This window comes from Panthera onca, chromosome D4 (assembly GCF_046562875.1).
Source record: "Panthera onca isolate mPanOnc1 chromosome D4, mPanOnc1 haplotype 2, whole genome shotgun sequence".
NCBI lineage: Eukaryota > Metazoa > Chordata > Mammalia > Carnivora > Felidae > Panthera > Panthera onca.
The window spans coordinates 76,733,492-76,750,945 of record NC_138351.1 but is presented as its reverse complement, the minus strand read 5'-3'; the positions used below and the strand labels follow the sequence as shown (position 1 = coordinate 76,750,945).

Here is a 17,454-nt window from a genome sequence, read left to right as displayed (position 1 = left end):
GGTAGATACGTGCCTGGTACAGGAGTCAGTGAATACAGAGGCGTGTTTAAATGTGGATAAAGTGGTCATATGGATACGGGGGGAGAGAAAAGGGAATGGGACTTGGGTTTGATTCCTTATGCTGTTAGGCAAGTTATTTTCGTTTTGGGGGCTTCAGTTTCTCTGTAAAATGGAGGCAATGACAGGCCTGTCCATTAGAAGTATTTTGGATAAAGTATAAAATTCAAGTAAAGCACCTAGCATGGTATATGGGCATAAAACATGTGCTCAATACATGATGGTGATAATGAGGGTGACGGTAATAGCGATATTGGGGATGTTGCTGTTGATGGTGGTCATGATGATGTATGTTAACAATGGTTATGAGAATGGGAACTTTGAGGGACAGATGGGTCTGAATAGGATCAAACTAAAATAAGTATCTAATACTTACAACTCCTATCAGTCTACACTAACACCATGTATTAGGTGTTCTTGTGGACATAGTTCCTCGATAAGCCATTTACAGATGAAATGCATGTTTACTCAAAAAACAAAATAAAGTAGTGTCTGATTTCTCCGCATGGAGAATTCAAAGCTCCATCCCAAACAGGGAAAATCATAACACTCCAGAAGCCAATGATTTGGTGGACGAGGAATTAGTATAGTCTCTTTAGTCATCTTCTTGTTATCTCTTACTAATCTTTCAAGGTAAACACATCTAGCCCCTCTTCCAAGAAGCCTTCTAGGATCCTCTAGACTAGTTCAATGCTTAGAATCATTGAACACTCCTTGGCTCTGTGGATAAGGTTCAGATTCCCTGGCTTGGTTTATAAAAGCCCATTCAAGGCTCATTTCTTACCTCTTACTACTTACATCCCCTCTCACCCTGTGCTCTAGCAACACTTAGGGAAATGTAGTTTCCTTAATATGCTCCCTTACATCTGGGCCTTTGCACAGACTGTGCCCTCTGCCACAAACACTGCCCTCACATCCTTGTCTCTGGTCCTCCCCCAACTCCTTTAACCTGGCTAAGATTTACTGTCCCTTTCATATCTCACCTTTGGTGTTGCCTTCTCCAGGGAGCTTTGTCAGCTTCCCTCACTTGCTCTGTCTCTGTTGGCACTTAATATACTCTAAATAAACTCAGCATGGTTGGGACTAGGTCCATCTTGTGGCCTAGAACAGTGTATGTCACATACATAGCAGGTGCTCACCAGTGGGGGGTACGTCAGAACCAGGGATCCATCAGTGAGCAAATGGATGTATATTCTTGACCTCATGAAATGTTCATTTGATCAACAAGAGGGTACAGATTCCGAGACAGTAAATACATTTTATAGCATGTGCCAAGGTGATAAGGGTCTTAAACCAAAGAAAAAAAGTAGAATCCAAAGCAAATGGGTGTGTAAGGGATAGTGTAAGGTGGGTGGTCAGGGTGGGCCTCATTGAGAATTTGACACTTCAGCAAAGACTTGGAGGAGGTGAGGGAGTGAGTCATGTTGGATGAATGGAGAAGAATGTTCTCAGCCAACGAAGGAGCCAGTGACAAAGTCTGTAGGTAGAAGGATGCCTGGCTGGATGGTGAGGAGTTCAGAGGGCTAGAGTCAAGTGAGAGAGACTACTGAGAGTAGGGAGTGAGGCCACAGAAGTAATGGGGGTAGGCAGAACACATAGGGCCTTATAGGCCATTGGAAGAACTGTGAAGGGCTTTGCACAGAGGAGTGATACCACAAGACTTGTTTTAGGAGGACCATTCTAGTTCCTAAGGAGAGATGTAAGACCCACTGATGGACATCACCAACTCTGCAACCCAATACCCAACCCTTTAGCATGGACCACTCAGTGAAGAAGGCTGCTGTCCATCTAATGATGTTTATTATCTTCTCATGTATTATAGAGTCACTAGCCTCCTTATACCAATGGGCTTCATTTCGGTATAATGTCCTTTCCTAAGAAACCACGTTGTTTTCACTTAGATTTAGCAAATCAATATGGCAACCCTATACTTAATGTCATCAGTTAGGCATGCCATCCTGTGCTGAGACCGGTTTCTGGGATTAATCTCTCCTTAATCTTTACTGGTCTCTGCCCCAAATAGCCCTCAGATTCTGACTCGATAGCCAAGTCCCTCAGGGAGCCATGTGGAAAAGCCCTAGACATGAATATAATCCAGATGTCAAGAGATAAAAAACCAAAGGTGAGACTGGCCTGCCCAGGGTCACAGAACTGGGACTCCACCCCAACTTCCCAGACATCTTCCACAATTAGTCCCTTAGCAGCTGTCTGAAACATGACCATAACTAGTGTTCCAGGCCACCACGCCTTACAAAGCCTTGCTATGTTGAATAAGTTAAGGCTGTTTCCCCTTCTTCCCTTAAAGCTCCAACACATGCTTACTGAGAATGATTCCAATTATAAATGATTTTTTTTTTTGTTTTGTTATGAGGGTAAATTACTGAAGCGACCGTTCTGGAAATCTGCTCTGTATTCGAGACTCCTCAAGGCTCCAAACAGGAAAATAATAAACTGACATGCTGAGAAGCTGAGTCCTGCCCCTTCCTGTCTGCCTTGCACTGCAGACAGGTGTCTGGATGGGAAACCGGTCACCCCTGTCAGACGGAGTTTCCTGCATAGTCTTGCTCTTGTCTGCCAGCTGGGCCCAGGTCACCCCACAAGGCAGATGTGGGGAACAGCTGGTGTCTGGACAGACAGACAAAGGGAGGAAGGATGGAGGGAGCAGACTGACATTCTGGGCCATCTGACCAGGAGTCCCCAAACCTGGTGACTGGGAAGAGGGTTCGGTAGAGAGTTGGCTAGAAGGAAATGTGGGAGAAGATGCTGAATGCTTGCTTACCCATGGGCCTTAAGTTCATACCCAGGACAGCTCTCTAGGAGCACTAGGAAGGAAGAAGCCCACCCACCAGGGGAAGGGGGGAAGCCGCAAGCTCATTACATCTAGATGTCCAGAACAGGGGTTAGAGGCAGATGCCTCACAGTCTAGACTCACGAGATTTGCATCTCAGTCCTACCACCTGCTGGCTGTGGGACCTTGGCCCTTCTCAGCCTCAGCTGCATTGTCTACAAGATGAGGATAACAACACCTACAATGGGGCTGCTGCGTGATGAAATGAAATGACACGTGCAAAAACGATCACCACTATGCTTGGCAAATCATAAGCTCTCAAAAAATAGTAATGACGATTGTTTGGAATAAGGAAATCCTGACTCTTACCCGCGGCTGTGTCACCTTGTAAAAGTGAGTTCACCCTCTCTGAGCTTCAACAGAGTCTATCTTATTGGGTATCTCAAAGGGAGATAATATGCAGAGACTCTAACCCTGACAAGGCACCATTAATGTGCACCATTAATGGAATTACTGTAATTGAGGAAGGTGCATGAAGTAAGTTCCTGAATGCTAGGCTGGGTGCTTGTGGGCAGGGAACTCCCCACGCTGGGTGGCTGAGGCCAAGAGTTCAGGTAGGAATGAAACAAGGCCACCAGTAAGGGGCAGGGAATGAGAGGAAGGAAGCCAGCCTCTGGCCCCTCTCCTGCCATCAGAGGCTTCCTGCTGTGGAAGCTGGAGACAGAAACCAGGACTTTTTTCCACTCAGAGGAAACTGCTGTCTGGGACGTCAGGGATGGCTGGCAAGGCTGGGAGCCTCGATGACTCCCCACCCTGTCTTCACTGCTGGGAAGGGCTGCTTTCACCTTGGCCAAGGGGAGGAGTCCCACGTCCAAGGTTCCCTGGCAGTCGGGGTTCATGGTGAATTGTCTCCAACAAGAACTGGGATGGTCACGCTCATGCGCACTGAGGACTCAGCCCCATGCAGGAGCAAGAGCTGGGCTCCTGAGTCAGGGAGAACTGGGTTCGAATTTGGGCCTCGGCAGTTGTGGCCAAGTGACCTCAAGCAAAAGTCCTGTTGGTGCTTGGGGCCCAAACTGCTTCACCTGTGCAGCAGAGGTAATAGTGACCTGTCAGAGCTGACATGGGGATTAAAGAAGGTCACAGAGGACACGTGTCTGGCAGGATGTCTGACAGAGGGGACAGTTCACTTAGGGGTATCTTTTTCATCCTCTGTTTCTCCACCTGCTGTCTCTAGAACCCAGTCTACTGCAGGAAGCAGAGTTGGGTGTGTACGAGAGAGTGTTAATGCATTCAAGAAGCTGGAGTTTACTCAGAAGTTAAATTGGGGAATTTAAATTGTAGGAAGTGTGAGTTTAATTTGAGACACACTTCTCCTCCAGACGTCAGACTTCCAGGAATCCCCAATGTGAAGAAAGCACCAAACGCTGCGAACAAGGAACAACTACGGCAAAGCCGTGTGCGCCAGAAGAGAAGGTCAGGCTCTGTAACCCATGCTCCCCACATGGTTCTTACAGCCCTCTCCATCCTGTCTTCCACCACTGCTCACCTCCTCCAGGAGAGCTGCTCATTCTCCAGGGCTCCATGTAAATGTCACCTCCAAAGCAGCTTTCTCCCACCTTCACGCTGCTCTCCAAAAGATCCTGCACCTGTCCTTTACTGCCCTTGCACAAAAGCACTACGAGGTGTGGTTGTATACCTCACTGCTTAACACCTGGCTCCCTTAATAGACTGTGCGCTTCACAAGGGCAGGTGTCAGTCTATCTGGACTCTGGAAAGTGCACACAGTCCGGGACAGTGCCGGGCCCACACAAATGCTCAAGGAACATGCGTCTCACTGAACGAAGGAAACTTGGCCGACAAGAAGGATCACCAGTTTAAAGAAGGAGATCTGTTAACACAAAAGGCCAAAATTACATACATAACGTGGGTGGAAAAGCAATGACTATGAAGCATATGCAGAACTGCCAAAGAACGGACTCTGGGTCTCTCACTAAAGAGGCAGCACTCACCTAAGGGCCCTGATGTCTGAAATTGTTGCACCCGAACCCAGTATAGGAATAGAGAGCCAAAGTGGCCATATGGTGTACATGGATATATTTTTGCAAGTGACTGTAATAATTTGGAATCTGCACCTGAACCCCAGTCTCATGACTTCATGTTCCTACCATGCACTCTGTAGAAACAGCAATCCATTTAAGGAAGTTTCCCAATAAAAATAAATTAGTTTTTTTTTTAATGTTTTTGTATATAAGTTATAGTTGGTAGGAAAATTCTTTTAATCGGAGCTGCTCTTACTCCAGCTGATGGTGTCACATGAATGATGTGTCATAATTCTACACAAACTTCTATTTAAAACACAAACTTCATTGTCCATTCACTTTCGCAAATGGCTCATTCCAACCAGTGAAATTGACACAATTGTATGCTATTCATTTGGCAACATGTATCAAGAGCCTTATAAATGCTCGCACCTCTTATCCTAGTCCTTTCAATTCTAAAAATCAATTGTGAAGGAATAATAAGAGCTAGAAAAATATTTACCTGCAAATATATTCACAAGCATCATTATTTATTGTTGTGAGAAACTGAACCCAAGAGTTAAAAATAATAGCCAGAGGGGAATGGTTACACAAATTACAATACATCACAACCCTGTGATAAATAATAATAGAGGAAAAACTATGGCTGGGAAATTTGTAATAATGTCAGACCATATTCTTACGTGTAAGATTTCCTGTGCTAAGTAAAAACAAAACAAGATTGCAAGCTGGAAATGCAGTGACATATACATAGGCGCAAATACCCACACACTTAAAACACACACATAAAATACTCCAGAAGGAAAGCAATGGCTATTTTGGGTTGTAAGATCAGCAGTGATGGTGGTGTTTTACTTTCTGGATTTTCCAAAAAGTAGAATATGTATTGTTTTGTACCCGGGAGAAAAATAAAATTCACTTTCTACTAATGAATAGAAATGAGTGAATAAATACAAAACAAATTCATTAATAGAAAATTCATTAATAGACAATGAATTTTATTCAACTGTATTCGGGCAGAAAGTGTTTACCTTCAGTGTTTAAAACAGAAAAGAAGGGCAGGCATCCTGAAACGTTGCCCATACAAGACTGGCTGATCCCAGAGAGCCCCAGCAGCCCTAGTCATCAACCAAAAAATGGAGTTTGAGTGTGTTCCTTGGGTCTTACCCTGTTTATCCGTGCATTCTAGGGTCAGAGCATCATTCTTAAAGGAACTAATTCTTTTAAGGATGGTACAATATAAAGGTATTTAAGTAGCAAGCCAGGAGCCTTGCTCTGTGTCTATCACTCCCTCTGCCACCATAGACAAATCATTCCTCCTCTATGGGCCTCAGTGCCCCATTATGAAATGAAAAGTTTGGACCACATGATCACAGACACCTCGTCAGCTAAGACTGACTGACCCGTCTTAGGAACAAAGTTCTCCCTCCTTTAAAGAGAGAGAGATGAGCTCAAATGATTTTTTGGCTCAGAGTATTGATGAATATAAAAACAGAAATAGCTTCCCATGAACATATTCATCACAAGAGTGCTCTCAACTTGGGTTGCCCTGGTGGACCCATCTCTTCCCCAGCACTCATCAGGAAGAAAGTGGAGGTGGCCACTCTTCTGTGACTGGTAGATACACGTGATAGTCAAATATTCAGGTTTTACTACAAACACTTGAATCACTCCTATTACATCTTAATATGCCAAGGAAGAAAATCACAACCAAGACCACCCCTGCTAATTTTATAAAAATTAGATGTGAGAAACAAGAGATTACAGAATAATCAAAGGCTATGACTTACCTTGGTAGAAATGTCCCATCTTCTCTCTTCCCCTAGACTTTAGCCATACAGCCTAAAAATGCAACTTCTCTCTAGGATTTTACATGCCCCAGGAATTCTTTTCCTGGCCACCTCCCTGATCCTTCTCTTTATCTCTCAAGTTTCAGCTTCCATGCTGATCCCTCTGTAGAGCCTTCTCCAACCCCTGGCCTGGGGCCTCAAAGTGCTCTATCCTCCTCATCCCAAAGTATTGATGACTCTTGTATTTGTCTGCTTCCATACCTGGCTCTAAGCTTTGAGGGTGAGGAACCACATCTGCAAAGATCATCCATGAACCTTCCCACCTAGCTCAAGGCCCAGCACATGACATTAGCTCAACTACTGCCTAAAAGAATAAAAAAAAAAAAAATACAGTACAGTACAGCTTGTGAGCAAGTGCTGACACAACCAAGGCACTAGGTTATCCAGCATGTAGGGTGATGCTGGCTGGGAAGCTGGGCAGGCCTGCAGGAGGCGGTGCCCAGGGGCCTACCTTTTTGGTCTTCACCGTAGAGGCACAGCAGTCCCCACCATCGTAGTTGCAGAAAGCCCGGTTGTTGATGGCATCACAGTAATTGTCTCCCATGAAGGGCTACAAAGGGGGAGAGAGGCAGAAGGGAAGGAGGCCTGTTAGCATCCTGAGTGGGTGAGCGATGGCCCTGCGGTTGTCTAGCTATCTCTCAACCTTTTAAAAACCTCTGCAGACAGCCTACCTGGCTTCAAGTCTCAACACCCTCTTAGACCAGTTATCGCTTCTACCATTTTTAAAGACTTATCTAGCTGAGTTTTCCCCGACTAAATTATGTTTACGCTGGTGGACACACTTGTAGGAGTATGCAAAGCCACAGGATAGATCACTTACATCTTTCCAAAGCAGGACTCATTTTACTTCACGAAAAGATTAGAAAATTTGAGCACCTTCCCCCTACTTTTCCTAGTAGTAGGTAATTAGACACACGATTTATAATAAAATATAAGCTGAATGCAATCTACCCAGAATTATAAAGATCAAAAGTAAGAATTCATAGGAATTTGGCACAATTGTCCGTATGTGATTGTGGGCTCCTTCTCCTCTAGCACTGGAGTACAGATGTACTTAACGTCATGTGCTTTATGTGTTTGTTGTCTTTGTTCTCCAAATAACATGTGAGGTAAGCTTTGCTCTTCCCTCTTTTCAGATGATTCTGAGGCTCAGAGCAAGAAAAGTGCCCAGCCAAGATCACACTGGCAGGGCAGAGCAATGATTTAAATCTAAGTTGGCTTCATATTTTTTTCTTTGCCATTCTAGCCTATATCTAGCACATACTGATTTGTTGCTTTTCTTCCCTGTGCTCCTCCAACTCTGTGGTGCTACAAAAATCAGGAAAAGATGACAGAGTTAAGTCATTACTGATCTGAACCCAGGGAAATCTTACAGGAAAGTCAGGAGTATCTGCAAACCCCCTAACACTTTTTTATTCCCCATCTGAGCACTTAGCCACTGTTTTCTGTTTATGAACATGTAGCTGGTATAAGACTGTGAGCTCATTGAAGATGTGGGCAACATCCAGTTCATCTTTGTCTCCCTATCGCCTATTTTAATGCTGGGCACAACTTTGGCTCTTAGAGATGTTTATGAAATTGAATAGATTGCATTGGCATAGTGGAAATGCAGTTGTCAGGGGTTTGGAAAATCTGGGCTCTAGTCTAACAAACCCCAGTGAACTGGAGGGGTTACTTGGTGATTTTGGTTAACTGGGTTATCTTCACTGGGCCTCAAGACTCCTAGCACAATGAAATAGGGAGGTAGGCTAGGTCCACTGATTTCTCAAAACAATAAGCATACCCCTTGCCCCATCAAAAATAATACCATATGACCCTTTACTATAGAAAGCAGTTGAAAGCAAAACCACTCTAATTAAAGTTCAGGATGGGTCCTCTAATGCTCAGTGACTCACTGATGGGAAAGGTGTCATCAGTTGGCTAAGACCATTGCATCTCAACACAACCCCTCTGATCCAATGGTCTCTCCTTTGCATCCTGACTGTTATGGGGAGAACTGAGCTCCACAAAGAGTCACCCCCACCCCCGTGGCATCCCTGGCTTTTGCATCTCTGCCCCAAATTCACAGAGCCTTTGCGCCCCCAACTCATGATGCCAGATTCCATTTCCTCACTATCCTGTTAGGGTCTAAAAGCATCTTAGCAAGACAGAACCAAGAACAGGCAAGAGCTGTTCTCAGATGTATGTGTGCACAGGTGCATGGCTATGAAAACAAGCGTGGCTCTGCTGTGCACCTGCCGTAATGAACACATTATCACATTCATATTTGAGCTGAGAGGCACAAACAACAAAGGATAAGCCCTTGGTTCTTCTCTGTGCCTTAGGAGACCTGCCTATGGGCTCTGATCTTTAGGGTCTTTCTTATATCAAATACATAAAGGAAGGAAACCTAATGCACCTTCCTTAGAATAAAAGGAACTGGTTTGGTAAAGGAATAGCTAGAAAAGAAGAAGAAAAAATAAATAAATGAAACTGGTTCTTTAATTATTATTATTATTATTATTGTTGTTGTTGTTGTTGTTGTTATCATTTAGCCCCTGAAAAAATCTCCAGTCTCATCACTAGCTGTGTGTCCTTTCCTGCGGCACATCCATGCATCTGTCCACCCATCTATGCGTCCATCTTGTATTTAACCATATTTATTGAATGCTTACGATGTGTGATACACTATGCTAAAGAAAAAGACATAATAGTGAGTCAATATAGATCGAGCTCCTACTCCTCCAGACCTTACACTTCAGTGAGCAGGCAAGCTTTAATCAAATAATCACACATCTAATTGGCCAATTTCAACTCTGATAAGACCTATGGAGGAAAGGTACGTGATGTTGTTAAAGAGGACTGAACCTAATCAGGGAGCCCTGTGAAGGTGTCCCTAAGGAAATTACATTTTGGCTGGGATCCGAAGACATGCAGGGGTTAATTAGATGAGCGTGGAGAAGGGAGACTTTCTAGAAACAGCAAATAACATGTGAAAAACTTCACTACTTAGAGATTTTTTTTTTCCATCGCTGGTATTTCTCATGGCTACTACTATTACTAATATGTTCAGGTGAGGAATTGAACCTTCAGGATCTAGTTCAAACCTCATCCCTCCAAAATGCCTTCTCTAATTCCCCCCGGATATTCTGTGTTTCTACAGCTTCTTGTACTTGTTTTGGATACAGCCCTTGGTACATCTTTAAGAATTCTCTCTTTGTCTATCTCCTTTACTACACTATGAGTTCCTGATGGATGGGAATGTGTGTCATTTATTTTTGCATCCTAGATTTTCTAGCAAAACGTGTGGCAATTTGAGCAAAACTGTATCAAATATACATTCCTTACATGTTTACTGAGTAAAACCTCAGGAACGGATACACGGATGGACAAGGGGCAAGGAGATACCACAGATGAGTCAGGAAGAGCATAGTTACTATTTTCACTTGACTAAGATCATGGTGTTCCCAGAATGCAGAGTAGTGCTGGGCACGTAACAGGCATCAGTGAATCTCTGACGCATGAGTGAGTGAATGACCACTTTGGATACGGTGGGGGCAGAGGGGTGGGTAGAGGGCTCAGGAGTCTCAAAACCCTTTCTCAGTCTTGGCTACCTCTAGACACTCCAGGTTGATGGCTCCTTCCTGGGCCCAGCATTTGTATCTCTTCCAGGCATTGTTTTCAGCCCCAGGTAAGAGGCAAACTATTAGCTCTAAGCTGAGGAGTAAAGGAGAGGAGGAGCACCTACAAGGGCAAAGGCGATAAGCATCATTGGCAGTGCTCGGAGCCTGACAGGTGAGGGTCTCCTAGGCCCCAGTGCTGAGTCAAAGGAGGGATCGAATTCTGCTGTCACACTGGCTGCCCAGACCGCCAACTCAGCAGAACAAGCGCCCAGGTAATCCAAGCTTCCTTTTCGCAAAGCACTGGACCGATCCAGAGAGATGGAAGGAAGCAACAGCCACAGGGCCTGGGCCTTGGCCTTGATTTTGCCATTCCTGGCTGAATCTTGGAAGAATGGAGGTTCTTAAAGACTTCAGTGTCAGGTGCCCTGAGAAGATGCTATAGGGAGCTCCTAACCAATGCACAGAAACAAAAGTGTGACCCAGGGACTGTCCTGTGACACTTGCAGTTCCGAGGTGTTTCATGGGTGGGAGGTGGCCTAGTGGAGGAGAAAAAGCACTGGGCTGGAGTCAGGAGACCCAGGTTCATGCTTTGGTTCTGTGGCTTTTATGCTGTGCAACTTTGGGCAGTCCATCCCCTCTCTGACCCTCATTTTCCACTCCATATAAGCATTGAGTAGATCACACTAAATTAGATCATACTAAGAACCCTTCCAATTTTGGCATTCCATCAAATTTTAGATTTGGCTACTATCTAGGTCCCAGTTTCCTCATCTTTAAAATAAAAAATCAGGTTTAGATCATCTAGAAAAGCATTTCTGGCTCTGACATTCTAAGAATTTCATCAAAGTTTTCTATGGGGCACCTGGATGTCTCAGTCACTTAAGTGTCCAACTCTTGATTTCAGCTCAGGTCATGATCTCAAGGTTCGTGGTTCCCGAGTTCCAGTCCTGGGTTGGGCTCCACACTGGGCGTGGAGACTGCTTGGGATTCTCTCTCCCCATTTCTCTCTACCCTTCCCATTCTCTCTCTCAAAATAAATATATAAATTTTAAAAAAACCCACAAAGTTTTCTAAAGCACAATATAGTCCTTTTCACCTGCATTTTCCTGAGTGGGCTCTGGGGGCACCGCAGATAAGTGTTCATCCACCTGGATGGAATTTGGGGCCTCCTTTTCACTGTCAGCTGAGAAGAACCACAAAGGACTTGGGGTCCACAGAAATATCTCTTAGTTCCATAGACAGTGCCCCCTTAAGAATACACATGACATCCTAAGTACCCTGTCCCTCCCTAGGTTTGTCACTGAGACAGAGACAGATCATCATTTCAAACTCCAGGGAACAGTTCAACTGCGAAGTCAGAGAGGATTTTCCACTTTCAGCCTATGGTCGGGTCTAAGATGTCCATATTAATTCTGGGGTCGAAGAATAAGTGAATGACAAACATGTAGCAAAAGGAAGTGATCTTTTAGTAATGGTCAGCAGTAAAGTAGGAATTAGAAAGAAAAAAAAATGCTTCCTGTGGTTCTGTAAAGGTTAAATGTGATAATCTGGGTAATGTGCCTGGCATATTAAAGATGCAAAATCAATATGGCCTCCCTCCCTTTTACAGATGCAGTATTATGTTGAATACAGGCTTAGGAAGCAGCAAAACCTGGCTTGGAATCGCAATTCTGTTATCCATTAAATGTATTTTTGAGTATGTTTGTTGAACTGTGCCTCAGTTCCACCATCTGTAAAATCGGATTGCTCATCTCTGTCCAAGAAGTCTATTAAAAAGGATAGTTACAGCACTTAGTAGGTACAGCAAATGACAGCCATGATTAATATACAATAATAATGGTGATGATAACAACAGCAGGATCATTTTTAGGGACTCACCTCACAGCCTTTGACACAATGAATCAGAGCAGGGTGAGGATACCACTTGAGACCAGCCGTGCAGACAACTCTCTGCAGAGAGAGGGAGAGAGCGGTCAGATGGGTTTGAGGCTGGAAGGAAGTCATCTCTTCAGTGATCTCACATTCAACCACCCCACCTCTTCTTGGATCTTCCAAGCCCTGATTTCACCCTGGCATTTAGATGAATAATTTGCCCAGGTACTTGTAAATAACAGGAATCATAAGATCACAATAATATGTGTTTGCTGTGGGTGTCATGATTCTGTATTTCCCCGGCAGGAATAGGGGCTGGAGAGAAACAGAATTGGGAGGATGAAGACGCGATTAGAAAGGCCCTTCAGGAAATTCTTGGCTGGTGGAGGGAGGGTGGAGGGAGGAAGCGGATGAGGCAGAGTGGATATCCGGCTCTAGCAGGAAGATGGGAGAGCAGTGTGGAGCAGGGTTTCCCAAAGCACGTGCTGAGGACCATCTTCATCAGGGGCACTGTGGGAGCACATTAAGGAGGCAGATTTTTCAGAGCTGCTTCGGATCTAATGAATCCAAACCTCCAGGGCCAGGGCCTGGGACTCCACATTTTAAAAACAAGCCTGCCAGATGGTTCTGATATATACTACAGTTTGAGAGCAGTGGGCTGGTTCAGAACCCTTGGAGACACAGAGAACCCTCCCTGCCTCCACCTGCCGCCATGCCATATGGGCCCGCTCACAATCCCCTGACATTGTCCGTACTCGCACACCCCTGTGACTTTGTTCTGGCTGTTCTCCTTCACTGAAATGCCCTTCCCCATCTTGCCTCCTGGAGAATCTTCAGTTATCTTTTAAACTGCTGCTCAGGACTTACTTCCTCTGTGGTGCCTTCCCCAACCCCCTCAGAGCTTATAGGTATGCATATATGCATTTATTTATAGCCTCCTTTAATAATAATAAGTATTACTACGACAATGACAACTAAAATATATTGAGTACATTCGTATTAATTACTTTATGCATTATCTTATTTATTACTCGTCATGAGGTGAGGTGGGCATCAATCTCGGGTCATAAGGAGAATAAATTCCCCTGGCTGCATAACTGTTTAGTGAAGAAACTGGGATTTGGAAGCAAGCACTTGTTTTGGAAATTATTTAAGGCAGCTCGTAACATAAAACCCAATAGGAGGATAATTCTTAAAGGAGGTGAAAAAAGAAAGCTAAAACTAGAAAGGTAAATAACATTAGGAATGGGGCTAACATAATGATCCCAGAAGCTCCTTTCTCTATTCTGCCATAGATGCCTTACATTTCACGCCAAAATTACAATGATTTCTGTAAAAAATGAAATAAAAATAACCTGGAGGCAATGCTCAGATTTGCAACGAGAGGTAATTGTGTGAGGGACCAGCCATGGAAGTCTATATGATAAGGGCTCGCTCTCCTGGATGGGTGCCAGTTGATTAATTTTAGTTAAGAAATGAACAGTCAAATGGGCCAGAATACAGAAAACCATGTGACTAACCCATTTTTCTCCATGAAGGCAGACCTTTGTGGGAACCCAACTGGAACTAGGTTTCTTGGTGAGCTTGGAACAAAGGGAATCACATGACTCCAAGATCTGGCTAAGACTGGGTTGGTGCCTTTCTTCTCTGCCACACATCATCTCTGGTTCACCCTTGGATCGTGGAACATGGCGTCTGGCACATGGAGGATGCCCACAAAATATTTTTGCTATAAATGAATGGCTACATCTCAAAATCGAGATGATTTTATCAATAGGCTGTATTTTGTTTACTTGGCTTCCTCTCTTCTAGAGTATCAGAAGAGCCCTTACAAAGCCTACCACAGTGTTTAGTTTACAGGACCAGTTTAGTGTAGGTGGAATTAAATTAAGGTCTTGGACAAACAACGTAACTTGAGGATGTGACCATCAATCATGCAAGGTGAAGTCTACTACGTAGTCCCCTACTGCCCCTACTGTCCCTGTCTACCTTCTCCCATTACACCTAGAAAAGGTGATATATGGGAAGGACATTGGGCTTTGAGGTAAGTCAGATGTGGACGCAATTCAACTTGAATTTGCTTTAATTTCCACTCTGAGGCTTGGTTCTCCTGCCTGTGAAATGGGTCCTGAAAATCATGTCATCGGCTTGTTGTGATGATGCACTGAGATAAGTGGTATGGGAATGGTTAACCGAAGACCTGGGTTTAGACATCTCTGTCTCTCCCAAGGCCCAGGCCTGGAGCACAGCAAACACGTTGGCCAAATGAAGGAATGTGAGTAGGTCCAGGGTTCCTTTCTTCCAGCTTCCAGCTACTTTGGTGCCCTGTGCTTCCTGGCCCCAGGGCCAGAAGTGGGGAGAGTCATCTGCTTTCATTCTCTGGGACACCTTATCCAGGTTTTCATCTCTGGGTCTGAGGGTCTGTCCCCAGCCAAAAAACAGGGATGCTTGGAGGGGCACTCGGTAACGGCTCGAGTCATAGAAAACAGCGGGGTTAGGATCCACGAGGGATTTGATGCCCATCCCTCCCCCTGTTTATCTGAGAGCTAATTTAATCCGTCTGTAGGAGTGTCGTGGTGTGGTTGTACAAGTTTCTGTCAGTTGAGGTTTACCTGACGTGAGTTCAGAGAAAGGACTTTTATACTATCCGCAGGAGCCTATTTATCTTTCCAAGGCTTTTGGATTTTCCACTATTCCTCTGGGCTGCACGCCCTACCTGTCTCACCACAGGACCTCTCTGTATGTGAGGAGAACGGGGAAGCGGGTAAGGGGCAGGAGCTGAAGGGAAGGCTAGGCTATTTACACCACAAAGTGGGAGATCCCAGATGGGGCCCCGCAAACGTCAGCCTTGTTCCTCTGGATGCCAGTGAGAGGCAGGCCAGGTTTCAGACCAGGTTTTGTAAGATGGCTTTCGTTTCCTACCTGGGCAACGGTGGGTGTGCTTAGGAAGAATAGAGCGCCCTGTCTTCCTGGCTGTAGTGACCGTCAGCATCAACACCCAGGCCACCAGTGCTACCACCACTGCCATCATTAGCACCCACCGGCACTACTGTCGTCACCTCATCATCAGCAAAGCACAGGCACCCACCCTGCCATCATTATCCTCGTCCTCATCAACACACTCCCTGTGCTTGAGGCTTCATCTACTTAATTCTCACCATAACTATGAGCGTGCTACTATTTTTGAGTCTGGTTTACACAGGAGGAAACAGAGCACAGAGGAGTTAAACAACTTGCTCCCAACCATACACAGAGGCAATGACGGTCAGGAATTAAGCCCACGGCTCTCTGATTTCCAGGTCTATACTTGGAACCCTGCATTCTCACTTATGGTGTCCTAGCCCCCAAAACTGTGAGTATAAAATAGTTGACTCTTTCGACCGACGGAAAGACCAAGGTTCAGAAAGGTGGAGAGGCTATGAGACAAAGAGAGGTGGGGGAGGACTGTCTCAAAGATGAGTCCCAGAGAAGATGGGTCCCAGGCAGCGCTGAAGACCTGTGAGAAAGCATCGTAAGAGAGCCTCCCCAGCCTAAGGCTCAGATCAGATACCCCTCCTAATACCTTCTAGGATGAGCCCTCTTTTCTCCTTAATTCTGTCCTTGATTTACAAGCCTTACTGTGAGTGAATTCTACCATTTAAGTTATTTTTGCCTTTTGTTAGCAGTTCTGGAGCTTCTGGCTTTCTTTAAAAGTTGAGGCATTTTCCACCCCTGTATGCCTGGTGTTTGAGGACTGCCTGGCATTTAGAAGGCCATAATCAATGTTTTTGAATGAGTGAATGAACCAATGAGCAAGTGAGTGGATGCATGAGTGAATGAGAAATCACTGGATCCCTGACACATCCCTCCGTCCATGGGCTTCACCTCCAGGGCACACAATATCTCCATCCATACATCAGATAGACTGGACTTCATGTCCACTCAGAACCATTCTATCTCTGCCTTGTGGACTCTTGACAGGGTTTCCCACAGTGCTGCCTTCTCTTCCAAGGACAGAATTCTGCATCCTTTGTCTGCAAGTGTTGAATTATGATTTATAATGTGGAAGGTGGTTGCCTTGCATGATGAAATGCAGGAGAATTAGCGCTGGGTTCAAATTCTGGTTGAACCACATTAGTTATGTGAATTGGGCAGTGACAAGCCCTCAGAACCTCAGCTTCCTCATGGGTAAAATGGTGACCCTACTGATCTCACTGGGGTATGGTGGAGACAAAATGAGGTGGCATTTATTGACCTGCCTAACAAACCATGCCTATATAAATGATGCCTTCAATAAACGATGACTTCCTTTTTTTCCCTTAAGTTCCTCCATCCTGTTCTTCTCCTCCTCCCTTTCCTCCCTCCTTCCATCCTTTTTTTTTTTTTTTCCAGGAGCCATTATAAAATCCAAGGTCTCAAGTACCTAGAAGAATTACAAGCCTCTGAGGTTGTGAACTACATTTGCTGTGACTCAGTCAAGGTGCAGGGCAGATTAGAGGTGCTCCTTTGGGGCTGGTGACAGAGAATGCCACCCAGAATTCGAGATGCCCAGGGCTGGGAGTCTATCTCATCCAAAGGTTGCAAGCCAACGGCTTCCAGGCTACACAACCCACAGAAATGTTCGGTTTGGCACACAAAGTGCTTAACAGAAGTCAAAATTATTTGCCAGTATTTTTTAAAAAATTAAGAGATTTTACATTTTAAAGACTCCAGATTTCTTATTTTTTCTCAAGAAAAAGTGGAAACTCTAGCCGTACTAGGCATACATTTCCACACTGCCACACTTGGCTAGAGAGCCCCCTTGGGAAGCAGGATGTTTTCCAGAGTTCACCACTGTCTCTACCATTCCCTGCAGTCTCTCCAGCACCGGAGCCAAGAGACATTTCCATCTGTCATTGAGTTTGTATCATCTCATTTATTAGAGAAGAGGAAGATTTCTCCCTATCTTCCATATCCCTGTCACTTCCAAAAGTGGGGGGTGGGGGTGGGGGAGTGGGGGCCTTCAAAGGAAAGAACTTTAAAAAAAAATGAAGGGACACAGTGTTCTTGTTTTTGAAAGTAAAACTAAACATTTTAGTACACCTGAAACTAATATAATTTTATATGTCAATTATACCTCAATAAAAAGGAATAAGAAACCCCCAGTAGAAGTTATCTCATTGGTGCAGCCATTGCCTGGCACGGGGAGGGGATGATCTTTGGGGAGTCACAGACCCTGACCTGGGTAGTGGTTTCAGGAGTGGCCGCAAACATACAAATTTCTC

General features: G+C 44.8%; 1 protein-coding gene across 1 annotated transcript in view; it reads right to left on the bottom strand.

The window, feature by feature from the left end:
- PAPPA (pappalysin 1) overlaps positions 1-17,454 on the bottom strand; it is a 243,825-nt gene that overhangs the window by 11,125 nt on the left and 215,246 nt on the right. The window contains exons 20-21 of the mRNA XM_060608872.3: positions 12,218-12,289; positions 7,189-7,287 (exon numbers count right to left, since the gene is read on the bottom strand). Of these exons, the coding sequence (XP_060464855.2) occupies positions 7,189-7,287; positions 12,218-12,289 (171 nt within the window). The remainder of the gene's footprint in view (positions 1-7,188; positions 7,288-12,217; positions 12,290-17,454) is intronic.